Raw genomic sequence first — 17,214 nt, forward strand, 5'->3', positions numbered from 1 at the left:
CCTGCAAGGCCTCGCTAGGCCTCAGGCTTGAGTACCGCGGCGCCGCCGCGGGGAGTTCCGGGCTGGGCGGGTTGAGACGCGGGCGGTGGGCGAGCGGGACGAGATGTCGCCGGAGGGGCTGCTCGCCTCGCCGGACAGGCGGTTGGCCCCTGGGGCTGTTGTCGGTGTATGTTTCCTCACGACCGGGAGGCGGGGGGTGGGTAGAGATTAGCTTCGCGCTTGCGGTTCTGCAAGGATGGTAGCAGCTCTCGTAGCTTTTGCATCCTCCTCCCGTCCTGTCAGCAGCTCTCCTTTTAAATATGGCGTCGTGGATATTAACTAGTTATTAGCTAGAGTCAGGCTGCTCTTTGCATGGAGGTGGGGAGTTTCGCCTGACCGAATTCAGGCCCTCAAGAAGACACCGGTCGTCTAGATCTGATCCAGCACACTTGCAGTTCCGGAGATCTTCTGGCAGGCTCTTGCTAAAAGGCTTGTTGGAGGAAGGTAAAAGCCTGTTAAGGTTTGACAGTTGCCTATAGCCCTTTTTTTTTTTTTTTTTCCTTAAGGCAATAATGGAAGATTGATCCTCACAGATAAAGGAGATTTTTACCTGTAAAATCTTGGCAAGATCTGCTGTTTGTTTATACCGTTACTGAATTATTGTGAAAAAAAATTATTACCAATACAAAATATTATGGTTAGTTAAAACTCGTTTTCGAGTTGCATTAGGCTCTCATTTTGCTGAATGGCTACCTGAAAAAGCAGCAGGTATTTATTTATTTTTTGGTCATAAGGTACATAAATAGGAGAGTAGCTTTGCACATACCTAGCAGTGGATTCTAAACTAGGTACTACTATGCAAGGACACTTGTAAAGCTCTAGGAGGACAAATAATATGGTAGTTGTTTGATTGGGGTTTTTTTTTAAAAGGGGGTGTTTTTTCTTTTTAATTCCAGTCCATTCGCTTTGCTTTTGTAATTATGTCCTAGTGAAACAAAGTATCCTTGCAGACAGTCCAACAAAAACATCATCTGAGAGCCAACTGAAAAATGGAACTAGAATGTTGAGAACTACAGGGAGAGGTACAGAATAAAACAGATGCAGTTATTGTGACATTTTACAAATACACAGTCCATCATCATTTTGACTCTTGTGGGTAGCTTTTATAAGATAGGAATGGCCACCTTGGGTAGAACAAGCTCCAGCATAGTTGAGAAATGCAGCCTGTGACAGGGTTCAATAGCAGGTGTGTAAGAACCTCTGAGGGTAAGTACAGAATGACGATTCCCCATATACTCTTCCCAGCTTTGCTTCTTTCCAGCTTGTGGGCTTCCAGAGCCAGAGATGGTGTCTTTGTAATTAGTATATCTGCTAGATTGTTCTTCAGTGAACTTTTCTGATGCTTTTTTTAACTGATTATATTTCTGGCATACAAACGTTGTGTGGCAAAATGTTCCGTTAATTCAGTAACCTTTCTGAAGGAGTTATTTTCTTTGAATTTGTTATTTCATGATCTTACTTGATGTCTCCAATTTTGGCATTCTGAGAAGCCATGAGTAATTGTTCCTTATTCATCAGGTTTATGCCACTTATTACTTTATTATCTCTTAACAACCTTATGACTGTGATGTCTCACTACAAAAAGCAATAGTCACCTTGTCTCAGAAAAGAAGTCTTGAACATGAGAAGAGCAAGGGGACAACCAGGAGCATGAGACTAAGAAGAGTAATTTAAAAGACTTGAAGTGTTGAGCTTATAAAAGAGTGTTTCAGTTGAGAAAGGGGCTCAGGTATGATGAGTCTCCCTCATGAGTGGAATGAAGGTGAGAACTTGAAAAAAAGTCTTAGGAGGCAGGCTTAAAAATGAAGAGGAAGATGAACTATTCTACATAATGCATCATGTAACTTGTCACAGGACATTACAGAGTATGAACTGGTTCAAGAATTAATCTAGAGAAATTAATGGATGATTGGTCAGTTGACAATTATTAACAATAAAGCTCTGGATGTTGTCTCTGGCCTGAGACATTCCTGTACTGCAGATTGGGAGGAAATGTGCAAAACCGAAGGCACTCACTGCTTCTGCAGTTGCCTGCTTTTTTTCTTGACTATTCAGTGCTGGCAGGTACAGAGTAAAATAAACTTCTGCCTGAAATGTTTTTTGCCTAAATGATAGGAGTAGTTAGCATGCAGTAATGCAAATTCATGGAACACAAGCTACTCTATTTCATTGCTGTATGAATGATTTTTCAATATGTATTAAGTAATTTGTTCCACAAAAAAAAGTTGTTCTTAATGTGCAGTCTGAGAACTTGTGGCTGCAATGTGTCTTTCACTGTTAGTTTGTGCTGTCTCATTCCTGCCTTCGCTGTTGAGTACACTGTGTTGGCACAGCTACAGAATAAACTGGACAGGGATGTGGATCTGTTGAAAAGCAAACATTTTTTTCCTTGGGTATTTTTTCCCGTATCAGTGTCCCAATCCTGTTCAGAATTGGGCAACGCAGAGAGCTGTCAGCAAAGTGTAGGGAGTGTTTAAGGAGCGTTGGTACTGAATATTAAAATACAGCTTACTTTAGAGGGGATTAATGCTGTTTACTGCTTTGTAAATTAGTATCTCTGTTTGCTTATGGATACATGTGGCTCTGAGAAATTTAAATAAAGTGTCGTGTGCTGTTGATGTTGCTGTTCGAAGTAGGACAAGTTGTCTAAAGCATTCTTTTCACAGCCATGAAAAAAATTAATGATAGAAGGTTCTGATTTCTGCTAGCATCCTAATAATGCTGACTTTTATTTTGCAAACACATAGCTAACACAACAAAGACTTCCATTTAGTCTAAAGTTTCAGTCCTGCAGGTACAAAATCAGAAATGCCTCTGTGATTCTAGTAGGAGCAGCTAAAGAATCATCTACTCTGTGGCTGAATGATTATTTCTGTATTTCAACTGGAGATTTTTTTTTTTAATTTGATCTAATCTCTGTTAAAAGATCTTTTAAGAACTGTTTTTTCTCAGATTAAATTAACTGCTTGAGTAGATGCCAAAGATGCTTTAGCACAGAATACGTTAAAAATCATTCATGATCCATTCCAGTGGCATGGTTGTGGGGAGAGGTAACCTCTAGTTGAGAGACAATGAACAGGCAGACAGAAGGCAGAAACTCCTTGAAAAACTATGCAGGTTCAGTGAAGGTGATCATGTAATTCCTTGAGTCTGCGCTAATCTAATCATAAGTGGTGTGCAAGAGAACATGTTAGCCTTAGGGCTGGCAATTTGAACAGTAAGCACTTGAACAGACAGAGGAACCAGAATAACACTAAAAATCAGTCAACAGAGGCAAATTTTACTACATTGGCACAATTATATTGGACTAAGAGATAAATTTATTTCTCTGTATGAAATTCAAGTGAAATGTACTATCATTCACTTAAATAGCTGAAGTGAATGGGAGGGGAAAAAATCCTGTCCTGGTCTTGAGAATACCCCAAGATTTTTGTTTATATATTCTGTTTTTCCTCTTTCAGCATAAGGATGCATACCAGGCCATATTGGATGGTGTGAAAGGAGGTGCCAAGGAGAAGAGACTTGCAGCCCAGTTTATTCCTAAATTCTTCAAGCATTTTCCTGAGCTAGCTGACTCAGCTATCAATGCCCAGTTGGACCTCTGTGAAGATGAAGATGTTTCTGTAAGAATAAGAACATACATTGAATTTGTATTCTGTTATTCTTTTCTCTCTCTTTTTTTTTTTTTTTTTAAATGGGCTATGTCTTTTGGGAGGGGAGAGTTTGTCTTTGGAAAACTTAAGAATGCTTAGCTGTATTCCTGCAATAGAAGAATCTATTGTGTGATGGCATGGGAAGGTACATCAGTGTTCATTTGTCTCTTTTGCTCCCATAATAGATCAAAGGAACAGCTCTGTAGAGAGAAACTTAGATATTCAAATGAACCGTATCACATTTTTGCCTTTCAAAAAGCACTTTGTGGTAATTGATTCTAATAAATCCTGCTGGGAGGCAAGAAAATTTTGTTTGCACCTGAGAACCGTGGGGATGTGATTATGAATGTATTCTTGCAGAAGTCTTGAGATGCTTCATGCTGTTACTCTGATGTTGATAGAAGCTGTACCTTTGAAGCATCTCTGGTTATAAGATCTTAAATGACTTGGACAGATCATTCAAGGATTTTTGTTGGTGGTGGAACAGAACCTGGAGTTTATCTCTGCCATATGCACAACTGTGAAACTGTCCTTCCTGTTAGTAAATATGACTCCACAACACCACAGATCCCAGCCCTTTATTTTGTTGATCGAATGGATGATTTTTTGAAGTGTTGTTTGAATTTGTTTTTTCTCCAGTGCTGCTTAGCTCTAAGAAAAATATTTTCTTCATAAATACTTCATTATCATTTCATAGCAAATATGAAATTTGGACTGCCATTAAATTCTCCTGAATGATAGTAATTTTAAAAGAGTATATGGTCATTTTCTCAAATTTGGCTGATTTTTCTGCCAATTGCCTTATTTTTTTGTAATTACTTAAATTTTTTATTTCCATGATGCTAACAATTTTGACAGATCCGGCGACAAGCAATCAAGGAACTGCCTCAGTTTGCCACTGGAGATAATCTTCCTCGGGTAGCAGACATACTGACCCAGCTTCTGCAGTCAGGTAGGAGACATTGGTAGTTTCCTGGCTGTTTTTGTAGCACAGCTGAAAATCTGTACAGTTTTGTTCTTTAAAAAGTTTTCTGTTGATACGTAATTTGTTACAAAGTAGTCTGTCCCAGTGCCACTCATGTCCTGCTTCTGCTCTTTTCCCCCTCCTTTATATTTGCTGTACAATTATGCTGCTAATTCTGCTGAAAGGTCACTAATTATCCTAATCTAAACTGAAAATCTTTCTTTTAAATATAACAAAATTTTTTTCATACAAGTTCTCTGAAATCATCTATAGAAAAAAGGGGGGGAGTGGAAAAAAAAAACAACCCAACCCTCCAGTTATGGACTGCAGCAATTTACCTTCTGAAAAAGTTACTGGGTTTCTAATCCAGGTACTCAGGAACTTTAAAAATCCTGAAGGCATTTTCTTCCATACAGTGCATTTTTGGTACAAAATATTTAATTCAGGATTTAATATACAATATGTATTTTTTTAATCTCAGTAAATTATAGAGTGCTAAATATTAGATGTTCAAATTTGTATTAAAAATGCACGATTAAGTCTCTAGGCTTCTCAGAAGAGACTTTTTTTGAGACTTACACATTTCTTAATTCATGAGGAAAATTGTTTCTCCCACCTAGAAATACTGTAGATTACTGAAAAGTTTAAAAAGAAATTACTATTTATTTTACCTTAATTTAGTAAAGGTCAGCTTGTTTATTCAGCTGTTCCTTAAAATGACTAAATAAATTGATTAATACCTTCAAGTTTTCAGTCCTATCAAGTTGGTAATATTAAAGTTTTGGCAGGGAGGTTGAAGTGGCAAATAACTTTTTGTTTTGCTTCCAACTTTCATAACGTGACTTTCTACTTCCTCAGTCTAGTAGTCATTAAAAATACAAGTTACGTTGTTTATAATTGTATGCTGATGATGGAATAGTTCCTGTGAGATATCAGAAATCTTTGTTTTTCTGCTCCTACATTTACATTTCAAGGATATGCATATAAGGTGGTTTTTTTTCTTCTCTTCAGATGATTCTGCAGAATTCAATTTGGTGAACAATGCTTTGCTCAGTATATTTAAGATGGATGCTAAAGGTAAAGGACATTTTTCTATAAATGTCTTTTATTAATACTTTCCAGTCTCTAGTAGAATGAGAGCAGGACTCAATTTTGTATCTTCTTAGTACAATGCAGAAGTTAGAGACATACACTCATTGTTTGGTTTTACAAGCAATACAGAAGTTTTCAGTAATTGTGGATCCGACACAGACCAGTGAAAGAATGTGGATTCTTATGTCAAGCTACGTGAAAATTGCAGGTTTTCTTAAAAGCTAGGCTGGCAGTTATTTTAAAATGTGTTACGGAGTCTTAGAGGAGGAAAATTCTTCTGCATAGAAAGCTCAGCTCTTAACGTCTGAAATGATTTGCATTACCTGAATTATTCTCCGTTCAGGGACTTTGGGAGGCTTATTCAGTCAAATTCTTCAGGGAGAGGATATTGTGAGAGAGCGAGCCATCAAGTTCCTCTCTACAAAGCTGAAAACCCTGCCTGAGGAGGTGATGACAAAGGAAGTAGAAGAGTTCATATTGACTGAATCAAAGAAGGTGAGTGTCTTTATTTCAGTACAAACTGAAGTATTATTAAACTATCCCTTATCACTGGTGTTGCTCTGGAGGTCTGTTTAAACCACATGTAGAGTTAAGCATTGTACAAATGAGGTTCTGCTAATGATTCACAAACTTTGCAGCATATTTTTGTGGGAATGTTAAAATAATGGTAGACTCTTCTCATTTTGTAAGAGTGACTTTTATTAGAATCATAGAATCATTCATGTTGGAAAGGAGCTTGGGAAGATGGATCACCTCAGTGAATCACACTCAGCTGAATTCAGATCAGATTTCTTGGTGCTTTGTCCAGTTGGGTTTTAAAAAGCATTAAGGATGGAGATTTCCCATACTGTCTGGGCAGCCAGCTCTATTGTTTACTTGTCCTCAACATGATTTATTTTTTTCTTTGTCCAGTTGGAACCTCCCATTTCAGTTTTGTATTGTCTCATTCTCACCCTGTGCACCTCAGTAAAGAACCTGGCACTCCTACTGTTGGTGACTCATTCTTTAAGTATTGGGGGATCAGTGTTAGGTTGCCTCAGATCCTTATCACTTTTTTCCTTTAGGCTGAAAAAGCCCAGTTTTGTTAGGTTCTCACAGGTCATGACACTTGCTGGCTCGGCTTTCTAAAGCTTATCAACATCTTCCTTGTACAGGAGGGCCAGACTCCAGGTGCAGTATTCCAGATTTGGTCTAATGAGGTCATAGCAAAGGAGGAGAATTGGGGATCCTTTTGCTTTCCTCAGTCTACTGGCTGTGCTCTTGTCACAGCCCAGGACACTGTTTGTCACCCAAGGAATGGTGCTGACACTTAGGTGTAGCCTGCTGTCCCCCAGAACCCTCAAGGTCTGCTCAGCAAAGCCGATCCCCAGCCAGTCAGTCCCCAGCATGTGCTGTGGCAGGGAAGTTAGTTTATCCCAGGTGCAGGGATTTGTCTTTTTTGAACTTCATGAGATACCTGTGCATTCCCCAAGCTGAGGAAGATACAAAAAGTGTTATAACAATACTAATTTCATGTTTATTCTGTGTGAAGCATATGATTTTGTTAGATAAGAAATTTGTTCTTAAGGTTTAGAGTTCAAGGAAAATGTTTTCTGTGTACAACTTAATGGCAGTTACGTTAATTTGGAGATGCATACAATTATACTGCATGTTTTCATGTGTTCCTTTAAACTTGTGTTTTTAAACCAGAAGCTAAATTTAGATGCTAAATATTTGCATACTTTACCTTTTCGAATCAGTTAGACTTGACTTCAAGGTTTGCAAATTACCACCATAGACATATGTTTTCTGGTGTTCTGTTAAGGTGCTGGAAGATGTGACAGGCGAGGAATTTGTTCTGTTCATGAAAATACTGTCTGGATTAAAAAGCTTACAGACAGTAAGTGGGAGGCAACAGCTAGTGGAGCTGGTAGCTGAACAAGCTGACCTGGAACAAACATTCAATCCAACTGATCCAGATTGTGTGGACAGACTTCTACAGTGTACTCGGCAGGCGGTGCCACTCTTCTCAGTATGTATTTATTTGCTTTGCATGAGGAATATTGTGGAAAGTTAATGGCTGTAGCTTCACTTCAGTGTTCTCAGTGATTATATTAAAATGACAGCATATCAGAACGTCCCTGCTTTCAGCTTCTAGCATATTAAAATGTTGGAAAACATCCTTAAAGCTTCCAAATACAAAGAGCTTTTGTGTTATTCTCTGCTCTTTGACATTTTCTTTCAAATTTAAGATACTACAGTGAATTATGACAGGATTCTCACATTAGTCTCATACATGTCTGACTGTGATTATTTCAAGTCTAGTGCCAGGCAGTTGCAGTACTTAGGCCTATTCTTGCATTATAGGCAGTCTTTTCAGCTTCTAAGTTTAAGCTCCCTGAAAGGGTCTCTGCTTTTCAGGAGCTAGAGGGAGGTTTGTTAGTTTTAAGGTACAGCTGTGCGGTAGGCATTTATAAGGGTGGTGGAGTGGTGGGGGAAGAACATTTAACTCTTTAAAACTCAGAGTAGCCTGAATAATATGCGATGTTTTTTGCAGAAAAATGTGCATTCCACAAGATTTGTTACTTACTTCTGTGAGCATGTTCTGCCAAACCTCAGTTCTTTGACTACTCCAGTGGAGGGCCTTGATATCCAGTTAGAGGTAAGCCAAAGCTAAAATGTCTTTCAAATCATAAAAAATAAGTATCTTTGATGAAGACAGCTATCTTTAAAATTGCAAAGTCTTTCCTTAAGTAGTCTTCATTTCTTAGCTTGGAAGAAAACTAGCTACACTAGGAAAAAAATGTTTTGCTGTATTGAGGCATGACTGAGCATTGCATTTTAAAATGTGCGTCATTTGTCCCGAGCTTTAGAAGCAAGGCTAGAATAAGTAGATTGGTGTAATCATTTTTATATTACTGTCAATTTTTTTTTTTAAGCACATAGCATTTACTGAAATGAATGTTGCATGGCTTGTGCTAATTTAGCCTCCTAGGGGAGTGGCTTAATCTCTGTAATTTTGCTTACGTTAATCAGTGTTTCAGCTAGATCTTGTGAATCTCACTTTGGAGGTGAGCTGTGCTGCAGACCTGGGAGGTGAAGCTTTGTTTACTTGTTGACTAATGATGTTTGTTGGGATTAGACACTGTCCTGGTTCAGCTAGAATAGGGTTAAATTTCCCCAGCAGTGGGAAGGGAGCTCCAGCCAGGTATCTCAGGAACAATTTCTGTGTTGCTTTTGTCCCTGAACGTACCTGCAACGGGACCGCTCTATCCTTGTGGTATTTCTCTGTGTATCTTTTGTCCTATTTACTGCTATTACTGCTTATTGTTATTGCTATTGTTGTTGTTCAGTTTATTATTTGTTACACTGTTGTATTAAATTTTAACTTAACCCCGGTGTTTGTACTTCACTCTCTGCCCCATCCGGTCTGAGGGTGGGGGAGGGACAACAGCAGCATGGTCTCAGATCCCCTGCAGGGCCTAAACCACCACAGACACAGAAACTTGTGTTTCTGTTTGAGGACATGAAAAACAGACTAGGCCTGTTCAGCCTTGTATTCTTTCCTTTAGGAGGGGATTAATTTTAATAGCTGACCTCTACTGTGTCAGCCATAGTGAAGTGATAATCACTTTTAGGTTGAAAGTTAAGCCTTTGTACTTTTCAGTTAACATGTGGAAAACCTGATTACCCTTATGTGTAGGTTTTGAAGCTTCTTGCTGAAATGAGTTCATTTTGTGGTGATATGGAAAAGCTTGAATCAAATCTGAAGAAGCTGTTTGATAAATTACTGGTAAGACCAATCAATTCAAATTTTACTCATATAAAACACTTTAAAAAATTAATCAAAGCAAGTTATTTTTATCTATTGATCTATTTATCCTCTTTCTAAAGTGGCTATTTCAAAGATAGCCCTGTCCATGATACAAGGTCAGACATCATTTTGCAATTCAGAGCCTTTGTAGATAGAGAGCTGTTACCTGCATAATGTTTTTAATCCAGTAAACTCATGGCTTTGTTCTTTTCAGTTTTTATAGTCATGATTCATGTTGATCTCATTAAAGGCTATATCTGCACTGACAATTTTAAGCAAATATAACACTCAGAAGCATTGGTGCAGTACATTGTTGCTTCCTGTGGTAATTGCTACCGTAATATTTCCTCCAAGTCAGAGGTTTCAAGTCCCATAAGTGTCGGCAAAACAGCTGCACCAGAACTTCACGCAGCAGTTCATCATGTTAGTGTAGGAATGGGGGATGCTTCTTAAATTGTCAGCATAAATAAACCCTCCAGTTCAAACACTGCAAAAGAATGGTCAGTCAGCGTAAATGTCTCATGCATTTGTTTTTCCTTTCTATTCATTAGGAGTATATGCCACTTCCTCCAGAGGAAGCAGAGAATGGGGAAAATGCTGGCAATGAAGAGCCCAAGTTGCAATTCAGTTATGTGGAGTGTTTATTGTACAGCTTCCATCAGCTGGGTCGTAAACTTCCGGACTTCCTCACAGCCAAGTTGAATGCAGAGAAATTGAAAGACTTTAAAATCAGGTAATGATTTAGAGGCAAGTGTTAAAGTTCTGTTAGAAAGCGTGAATTATTATTGTCTGGGTGCTGAAGAAGCACAAATCAGTTTGATGGAAGATTTACTTTGAGCATTTTTCCTAAAGGGAAAAGAATTAGATGACAGTTTCCCTTTGCTTATGCTTTTATTTTATGGGAATACATAAAATTTATTAACAGATTGCTTTTACATTTTTTAGGCTACAGTATTTTGCTCGAGGGTTGCAGGTGTATATTCGACAGCTTCGTCTAGCACTTCAAGGAAAAACAGGAGAAGCCTTGAAAACAGAGGAGGTAACTTGTTGAAGGAATTGTGTTTTTTCTAATTGAACCTAGCAAAGTAAGCACTGGCACACATTAATGGGCTGCAGTCTGTTTTAAGTATGCATATATATTAAGGAAATAATACTGCTAACACCTATTGCAACTGCATCTTACCTGATGCTGCATTTTGCAAGCTAAGATGATCTTCTGGTTTCTACTGTTAGCTACTCTCTGCATCCCTATGTATTTGGCTTAACTGTTCTGCATTTTGTTTTGAAGGGGAGATTTTCAGATATTGTGGGAAGTACACTGGAACATTAAAAGCAACTCATTAGGGTAAAATTGCAAGAAACCGAAGAGTATTTGTAATGAAAACGCATAAGAGTACATAACCTTCACTATTACTACTGCTATAGCAATTCACTAGGAAGAGCAGTCAGTTTAGTGTTATGACTTCAAATGCAGTTGGTATAATTTAGAACTGCTTGAATATGTGTTCAGTGGTGTTTCTTTTTTTACAGAACAAGATTAAAGTGGTTGCCTTGAAAATAACTAATAACATTAATGTTTTAATCAAGGTAAGTCTTCACATTATGAAGGAGTAAATTTACACAGTAGAGTAACCTGTGCAAAAAAAAGGAATAGATTTGAACTGAGTTGTACTGTGTTAAGTTAGTCGGTGTTAGCCAGCTGAGGGTTGCTGCCTCTTTACTGTTTCTAAAGAGACAGGGATCTGCAGTTTATGTAAGCAACTTAGCCGCTGCTGCTGCTGTTGGGATAGGGTGTTGAGGCCCTTTTCTGCAGCACTAGTTGCCAGCAGGAGCAGAAGACCTTGCTTTAGGGGTCTGTGGATTCTGGCCGAGCCTTTTTTCCTTGTTGTTTCCCCTTTCTGCAGTGGCAGGGAGGGTAAGGAATACTTTGAAGAGGTGCAAGGAGGTGTAAAGGAGGAAGGAGGCAAAGCAAGTGGCTATACAGAACCTTTTTCTCCAGAGTCTAGGAGAGATGGGATGCAGAAGGAGACTTCCATCCAGAGCCCTTGAAACCATTCTGATTTCTTTTAACCACCTTTTCCTCTTTTTCCTCCTTTTCTTCACTTCCATCCCTCAGTCACCATGATAAACCAAAAACTTTGCCCACAGTGCTGAGAAGCTTCTCTTTTCACCGTCATAGGGATATCGGTTGTCTCCCTACAGAACCATTGTAGCTCATGATAAGATGCTTGATGTGCATAGGGAGAGAGAGAAGGTATATTACATCAGTAGAAGACACTATTCTGTTAATATAAATCTTATTTGAGTTTCCTAGAAAAGTGTATGGACTAAGGCAGCCAGATAAGGCAGTTAGCTACTGCCACCTTCTCCCTCTGCCATGGGACTTCAAAAAGGATGTAAAATTGTTGGACAGTAACTGTTATTCTAGAGTCTCAGTAGGTAGCTAAAATTTTGAAGTGCCCTTGATGTGAATTTAACTGTAAAATGTCCAATTTTGCCTCCGTAGGATCTCTTCCACATTCCTCCTTCTTATAAAAGTACAGTTACACTGTCCTGGAAACCAGTACAGAAGGCAGATGCAAGGTAAGAATTTTTCATATAAGAAGAAAATGGTGGTGTTAATTTTTGCTGTTTACAAAGTAAAGATCCCAAACTTGTGTATATATAATGTAAAAGTTTCTCAATCAAAAATAACACCCATCCTGGAAGGAATGAAGGCTGTGGAGTGATAATCTTAGTCTTGCTTTAGGGATACAGTAGACTGAATCAGCTGGAGACTAGCTTACTTTCTCTTTGGAAGTATTCAGGGCATCTTCATGAGCTGCTGTTAGCTTCCAGCGGTTAATCTTTGAGGCTGAACTGCTTGCTATTCCTGTACTTGTCACCACAGGGGTGTAATGGCCTGTTTTTGTTTTCTTCTGTCAGTCAAAAAAGAGCAAGTGAAGATACAACCTCAAGTTCACCACCAAAGAAAGCTTCAGCGGGACCAAAGAGGGATGCTAGACAAATATATAATCCTCCCAGTGGGAAATACAGCAGTAACCTGGGGAGTTTTTCTTACGGTAAGTTAGGCATCTTGGAAGAACTTGTGATAGTTGTACCTTGAGGTGGGGAAACAAAGAAAATAAGCCAACTTCCTGTCACAGTCTCAGAAGGTCAAATTATACTGTCACCAATTCATGTGTGTAATGGCCTCTTTCTAGCTGTTGATCTGTTTACAGCCAGCCTCTAAACTATATATGTCATTTGCAAGTTAGTAGTGTTTTAATACATAGTAATTGAAGTGTTTTGTTCTCTATCATGACACACAGCACTTGCACCCCAAATTTCCCACTGGACAGACCAGTTGCTGCATGTGGCAGAGCTGGGCCACCTCCTGTCATATGACTGGACCCATGTTGAGCTCCCATTACAGCCACTGCTGATGTTTCAGACCTGATCCAGAACTTCTGGGAATTGCCAGGTTCACCTTGCACACACGGTTTTGTCCTCATACTCCCAGTCAGAGTGATACTGTCTCTGTTCTGGGCAAACCACAAGAGCAGTTGCCGACTGGATGAACAGGTCCATCAATGGCAGCAGCCAGTTCTTGCTGTGTTCCCTGTAGGCCTCCTGGTCCTACCCCTGGGAAGGAACAAGACTGCTATGGCAAATTATCACCCGTGCCCATAAGTTGAAAACTGACCTAAAGCACTGTCTTGTATGTGAAACAAAGAGAAAAAGTAAATCTTCTGCAGGTTTCTTCTGCAGACTTCAGGTGATGCATCTGTGTCTCAAGATAAGCTTGTAGTCCTACGGTTCTAAAAACTAGTACATTTTCACAAAAAATCTTTTTATTGCTTGCACTGTTACTTGTTAGTGAGATGCTTAGGCTTTTGATTTCTGTACTGTTTAAAATAAGCACACAGTTTTTCATAGATTAATATGACCTGTATTTTAAGACTATACGTGAAGAGAAAGCATGGAAGGGGAATGAAAGTTTGATATATTTTCAAACAAATACAAAGAAACTTTACCAAAATATTTTATGGGTTTTCTTGCTGTGGTCAGATTTGTTCTTAACAAAGGGAACGGAATACTTTTTTAACAGTATACAAATAGTTTGTGTGGTATCCATCTGTGTCGTAAGATTTTTAACTGGAGATGCTTAAGATACCAGCCCAGCAAAACAAAGGACAAATAGACTGTGGCTTTCCATCGCCTTATCAAATCAATAGGAGCAAGTCAGAGAAGCACCTCAGCGGTGTTACTGGACAGAAGGATGAGCCTAGGTAGTTTTATGAAGTTCTTTACAGACCAGTTTTCAATTCTGTGATAATGGATTGGCCCAAATATAGTTCTAAAACGATGCAACAGTTAGGTATCATAGTGTTAGTATGCAGAAAGACAACATTTAGTTTAGAGAGGCTAATTCTTCCGACCTCCTTTTACAGTTGGTGGGGTTTGTTCTCCACCAAAGCATAACTCTGAGATCTCATGGTATATAAGCAGGATTAGCCTCAGAGACTTAAGCCAGCCTTCAGTACCTCCAAATTATTGCTATTTAATTTTAATCTGTACATAGTGTAAAACCTGTATGAAAAGTTTTGACTTCTATTTCAGAGCAAAGAGGTGGTTTCCGGGGTGGACGAGGAAGAGGCTGGGGAGGACGTGGCAATCGTAGCCGAGGAAGAATCTACTGAGTAGACCACTAAATCTTCTGTGCCCCTGAAGGGCTAAAGTGAAAGTGCTACTCAGCAAGTTTGCTTGGAGTATTGTTTCCTTCAAGGACTGCCTTCCACTAAGACTGACTTAAATGTTCTTTCTACCTTTGTATGTATGATCTACTTTTCTAACGGACTACAACTTGTCCATAGTGAAACTACAACTGTATTTTTGGATGCTTACAGTCAGCAGTTTTGGGTTCTTATTTTTGAAGTGTCTTCAGGATTTATTCAAAATTGGAAAAGAGCGTAGATGTTTTATCAAAAGCTACATCTTGACAGTTTGTATATTAACCTAAAAATCAGCTACTGCATAACTGAAACTATATAATTGAGTTTATGTATTAAGTAATGGACAGGAAAGGCATGACAACAGAGATACGTGTCAGATAAGCTTAGCAGCTGAAGTAATCCTTTCCTCATCTGTAACCATATTTTGCAATAAGTGGAGAAGAGTACCATTGTTAAATTTGCTTTGATCTACTTTTTTTTTTTAATGGAATTGAATGAGATACATGCTGGGTTTTTTTTAAAAGTTTGCAACATGGATGGAAATTTTATTTTGCTTGTAGCATGAAGCAGTCCTTTTCCTTAGAGATGTGAAGAATGTGGTGTTTTTTAGTTTACACATCTTACTCTTCTCCTTGCATTGTAATGCAAAAGTGATGTTTTGCAAATTTTTAATGTTTAATATGAATATCTGCATATAGTTATGCCGTGAAATTTCAGTAAATGACTAGGAAAAACAATAAATGACTATAATTATTCCAGGAATGGGTAAAGACTGATGCAGTGATTAAGCTTCATAGGCTGGAGCTGGACCGTAGCAGTACCTGGCTCTTTTCTGTGTTTTGCAGATTTCTGGATTAGTTGGCACTTGAGGGTTGGTGGGTTGGGTTTTTTTTTTTGTTTCATGTTTTTTTTTTACCAATACAATTGCATTTAAAATATATATAAATAAAATTGTATTTTGGGTAACATTGAAAAATTCCAGTTATATAGTTTGATTCAGGTGGAAAAATTAACAATTCCATGCTATTTTTTCCATAGCAACTTGGGATTCTTATTTACTGGTGTACACCCAGAAAATATAATGTAAGAGCACAATGCTTTTTTTTTATTATTATTCTCACCACTCAAAAGTTTTTACTTCTCAGGTCATTCAACATTGTAAAGGAATTAGCAGATAGTAAAAAGAAGTTGGGACAGAGGAAATGAATTTTAATAAGTGTTCCAGGGTGCTTTGATGTAAAATAGTTTAGGCTTTAGAAGAATGCAGATTATTTCTTATCCTCCTTTTTCTGTCCAGCCATTTGATATCCGCAGACACAGACAAATGCCTGAAAGTGATGTTTTCCCACCTCCTTCCATTTGTATTTGCTTGTGAATCTGACTCAGGTGTCTTCATTAACACTCTTTGATATTTATCAATACAATCAGAAGGCCAGAATACAGAAACTATGTCAAAGTTAGAGACATTGTTGATGCTAAATTACAAGTCTGGTTTTGCCTAATTCTGGAGCAGTAGACAGCAAACTTTGGACATTCCAGGACATGTGATCTGATTTTGTATTGATAATTACATGCCAGCTGCTAAAATCTGATTTGTCACTAAAACCAGCTAACCTGGCAAAGAGCTTTCAACATGAGATCAAAATGTTGCTCTGAAAATAGACATTAGGTGGATAATAAGCTCCCACTGGGGGAAAAAAAAAATAAATTTGCACTTGTGGCTATAATTTGTGGTTTGAGAGGTTTTAAAAGTGTAATCTCAAAGCCTGAACATAGTTTGTATTTAGATTAATAACTAGGTACTAGCATCTTATTTTCTCACTGAATTTTGAGTGAGTTTTCTTTACAGGACTCCTGTTTTTCAGAGGTGATGTGCAAAGTTCTAGTGGCCACTGAAGTAGTTAGAAATTTTTTCCCCAGTTTCATATTTAAGGTTAATGCAGTGAGTTCTTGTGGAGACACCTGTTCACCATCTTGTTGAATTGTAAATGTTCCCTTATGCTTTTGGAATAAATTCATTTTGTAATTTTGTTTGGCTCATTGTTTCACAGTCACTCTGCAACATTTTGTGTTGGCTTAGTAAAAGGGTGCCCTGGTATCTTTTTGTTTTAGTAACTTAAGATTGCTATAGATGTATTTCTTAATAGCAAATACCTCAATACATCTTGGCAAGATTGCATTAGCTGTGTCAACTTTTAAGTAATTCAACTTCTAACTCCTAAATTTTAGATAGGAATTTAAATATTTAGCAAAAGCTGCATGTCATACATCTTATTTGGGAATTATGTGAAAAGAGGTCATTCATTGTCTTATTCAACCTCCTAGATGTTAATGCTTGCAATAAAATTTGTTAGTATCTTAAGATAAAGCAAGAGTGGCCTGGAGTAGCAGCCAGGGTTTTTAGGTGTAATCTACACTATGCCTGATGGGAAAACTGGCAGCAGTAAGGAACTGTCATGCTTGTGGGAATGTGTTTTCTACCCCGAGAAACCAAATCCCTTGCACTACTTTAACCACTCTAACACCATTTGTAATTTTTTTTTCTTTGTTTCTACTTAATGAGTTTGAGTTGCAGGCAAATTTTACTGTTTAACAAGCTCTGGGAAGTCTGGTGTCCCCAAGCAGAATGTTTGCCACTTGCTTGCTAACTTAGGAAGGTTGAACAAACTGAAGTTTGCTCCAAACCAGGGAAACAAGCTCTTTACTCTCCACTAGAATAGGAAAGGACAAGTTGAGATTGTTCTGTGTAACTGAAAAGCCTTAAAAGGAACGAGCAGTGATGTGCTGTTTTTCAGAGCTAACTTCAACTGGCTCCTCAGGGAACTGGCACAAAGCGGGGACACCCGCAGGTATGGTTCGGTTTCCTGGGGACAAGAAGTCTGTTTCCTCAAGCTGTCGCGGCAACCGTTTCTGCGTACATTAAATTTAAAAAAAAAAAAAAAAAAAAAAAAAAAAAAA

The 17,214-nt window shown here is 38.3% G+C and overlaps 1 protein-coding gene across 2 annotated transcripts; it reads left to right on the forward strand.

The window, feature by feature from the left end:
- The first annotated feature begins 91 nt into the window (after window positions 1–91).
- API5 (apoptosis inhibitor 5) lies at window positions 92–16,287 on the forward strand. Of its 2 annotated transcripts, none has more exons than XM_026850935.1 (14): window positions 92–166; window positions 3,501–3,662; window positions 4,551–4,644; window positions 5,668–5,733; window positions 6,092–6,243; window positions 7,553–7,759; window positions 8,285–8,389; window positions 9,431–9,520; window positions 10,093–10,274; window positions 10,487–10,580; window positions 11,072–11,128; window positions 12,048–12,124; window positions 12,467–12,603; window positions 14,144–15,351. In XM_026850935.1, the coding sequence occupies exons 1-14, from the start codon at window positions 104–106 to the stop codon at window positions 14,221–14,223; spliced, it is 1,566 nt and encodes a 521-aa protein (XP_026706736.1). In that variant the 5' UTR covers window positions 92–103; the 3' UTR covers window positions 14,224–15,351. The 2 variants fall into 2 exon arrangements, with proteins under 2 accessions (XP_026706736.1, XP_026706735.1); XM_026850934.1 differs by having other exon boundaries at window positions 94–196; window positions 14,144–16,287.
- Window positions 16,288–17,214: the final 927 nt, after the last annotated feature.

The sequence above is a fragment of the Athene cunicularia genome, assembly GCF_003259725.1.
Source record: "Athene cunicularia isolate RWA chromosome 5 unlocalized genomic scaffold, athCun1 chr5_part4, whole genome shotgun sequence".
Classification (NCBI taxonomy): domain Eukaryota; kingdom Metazoa; phylum Chordata; class Aves; order Strigiformes; family Strigidae; genus Athene; species Athene cunicularia.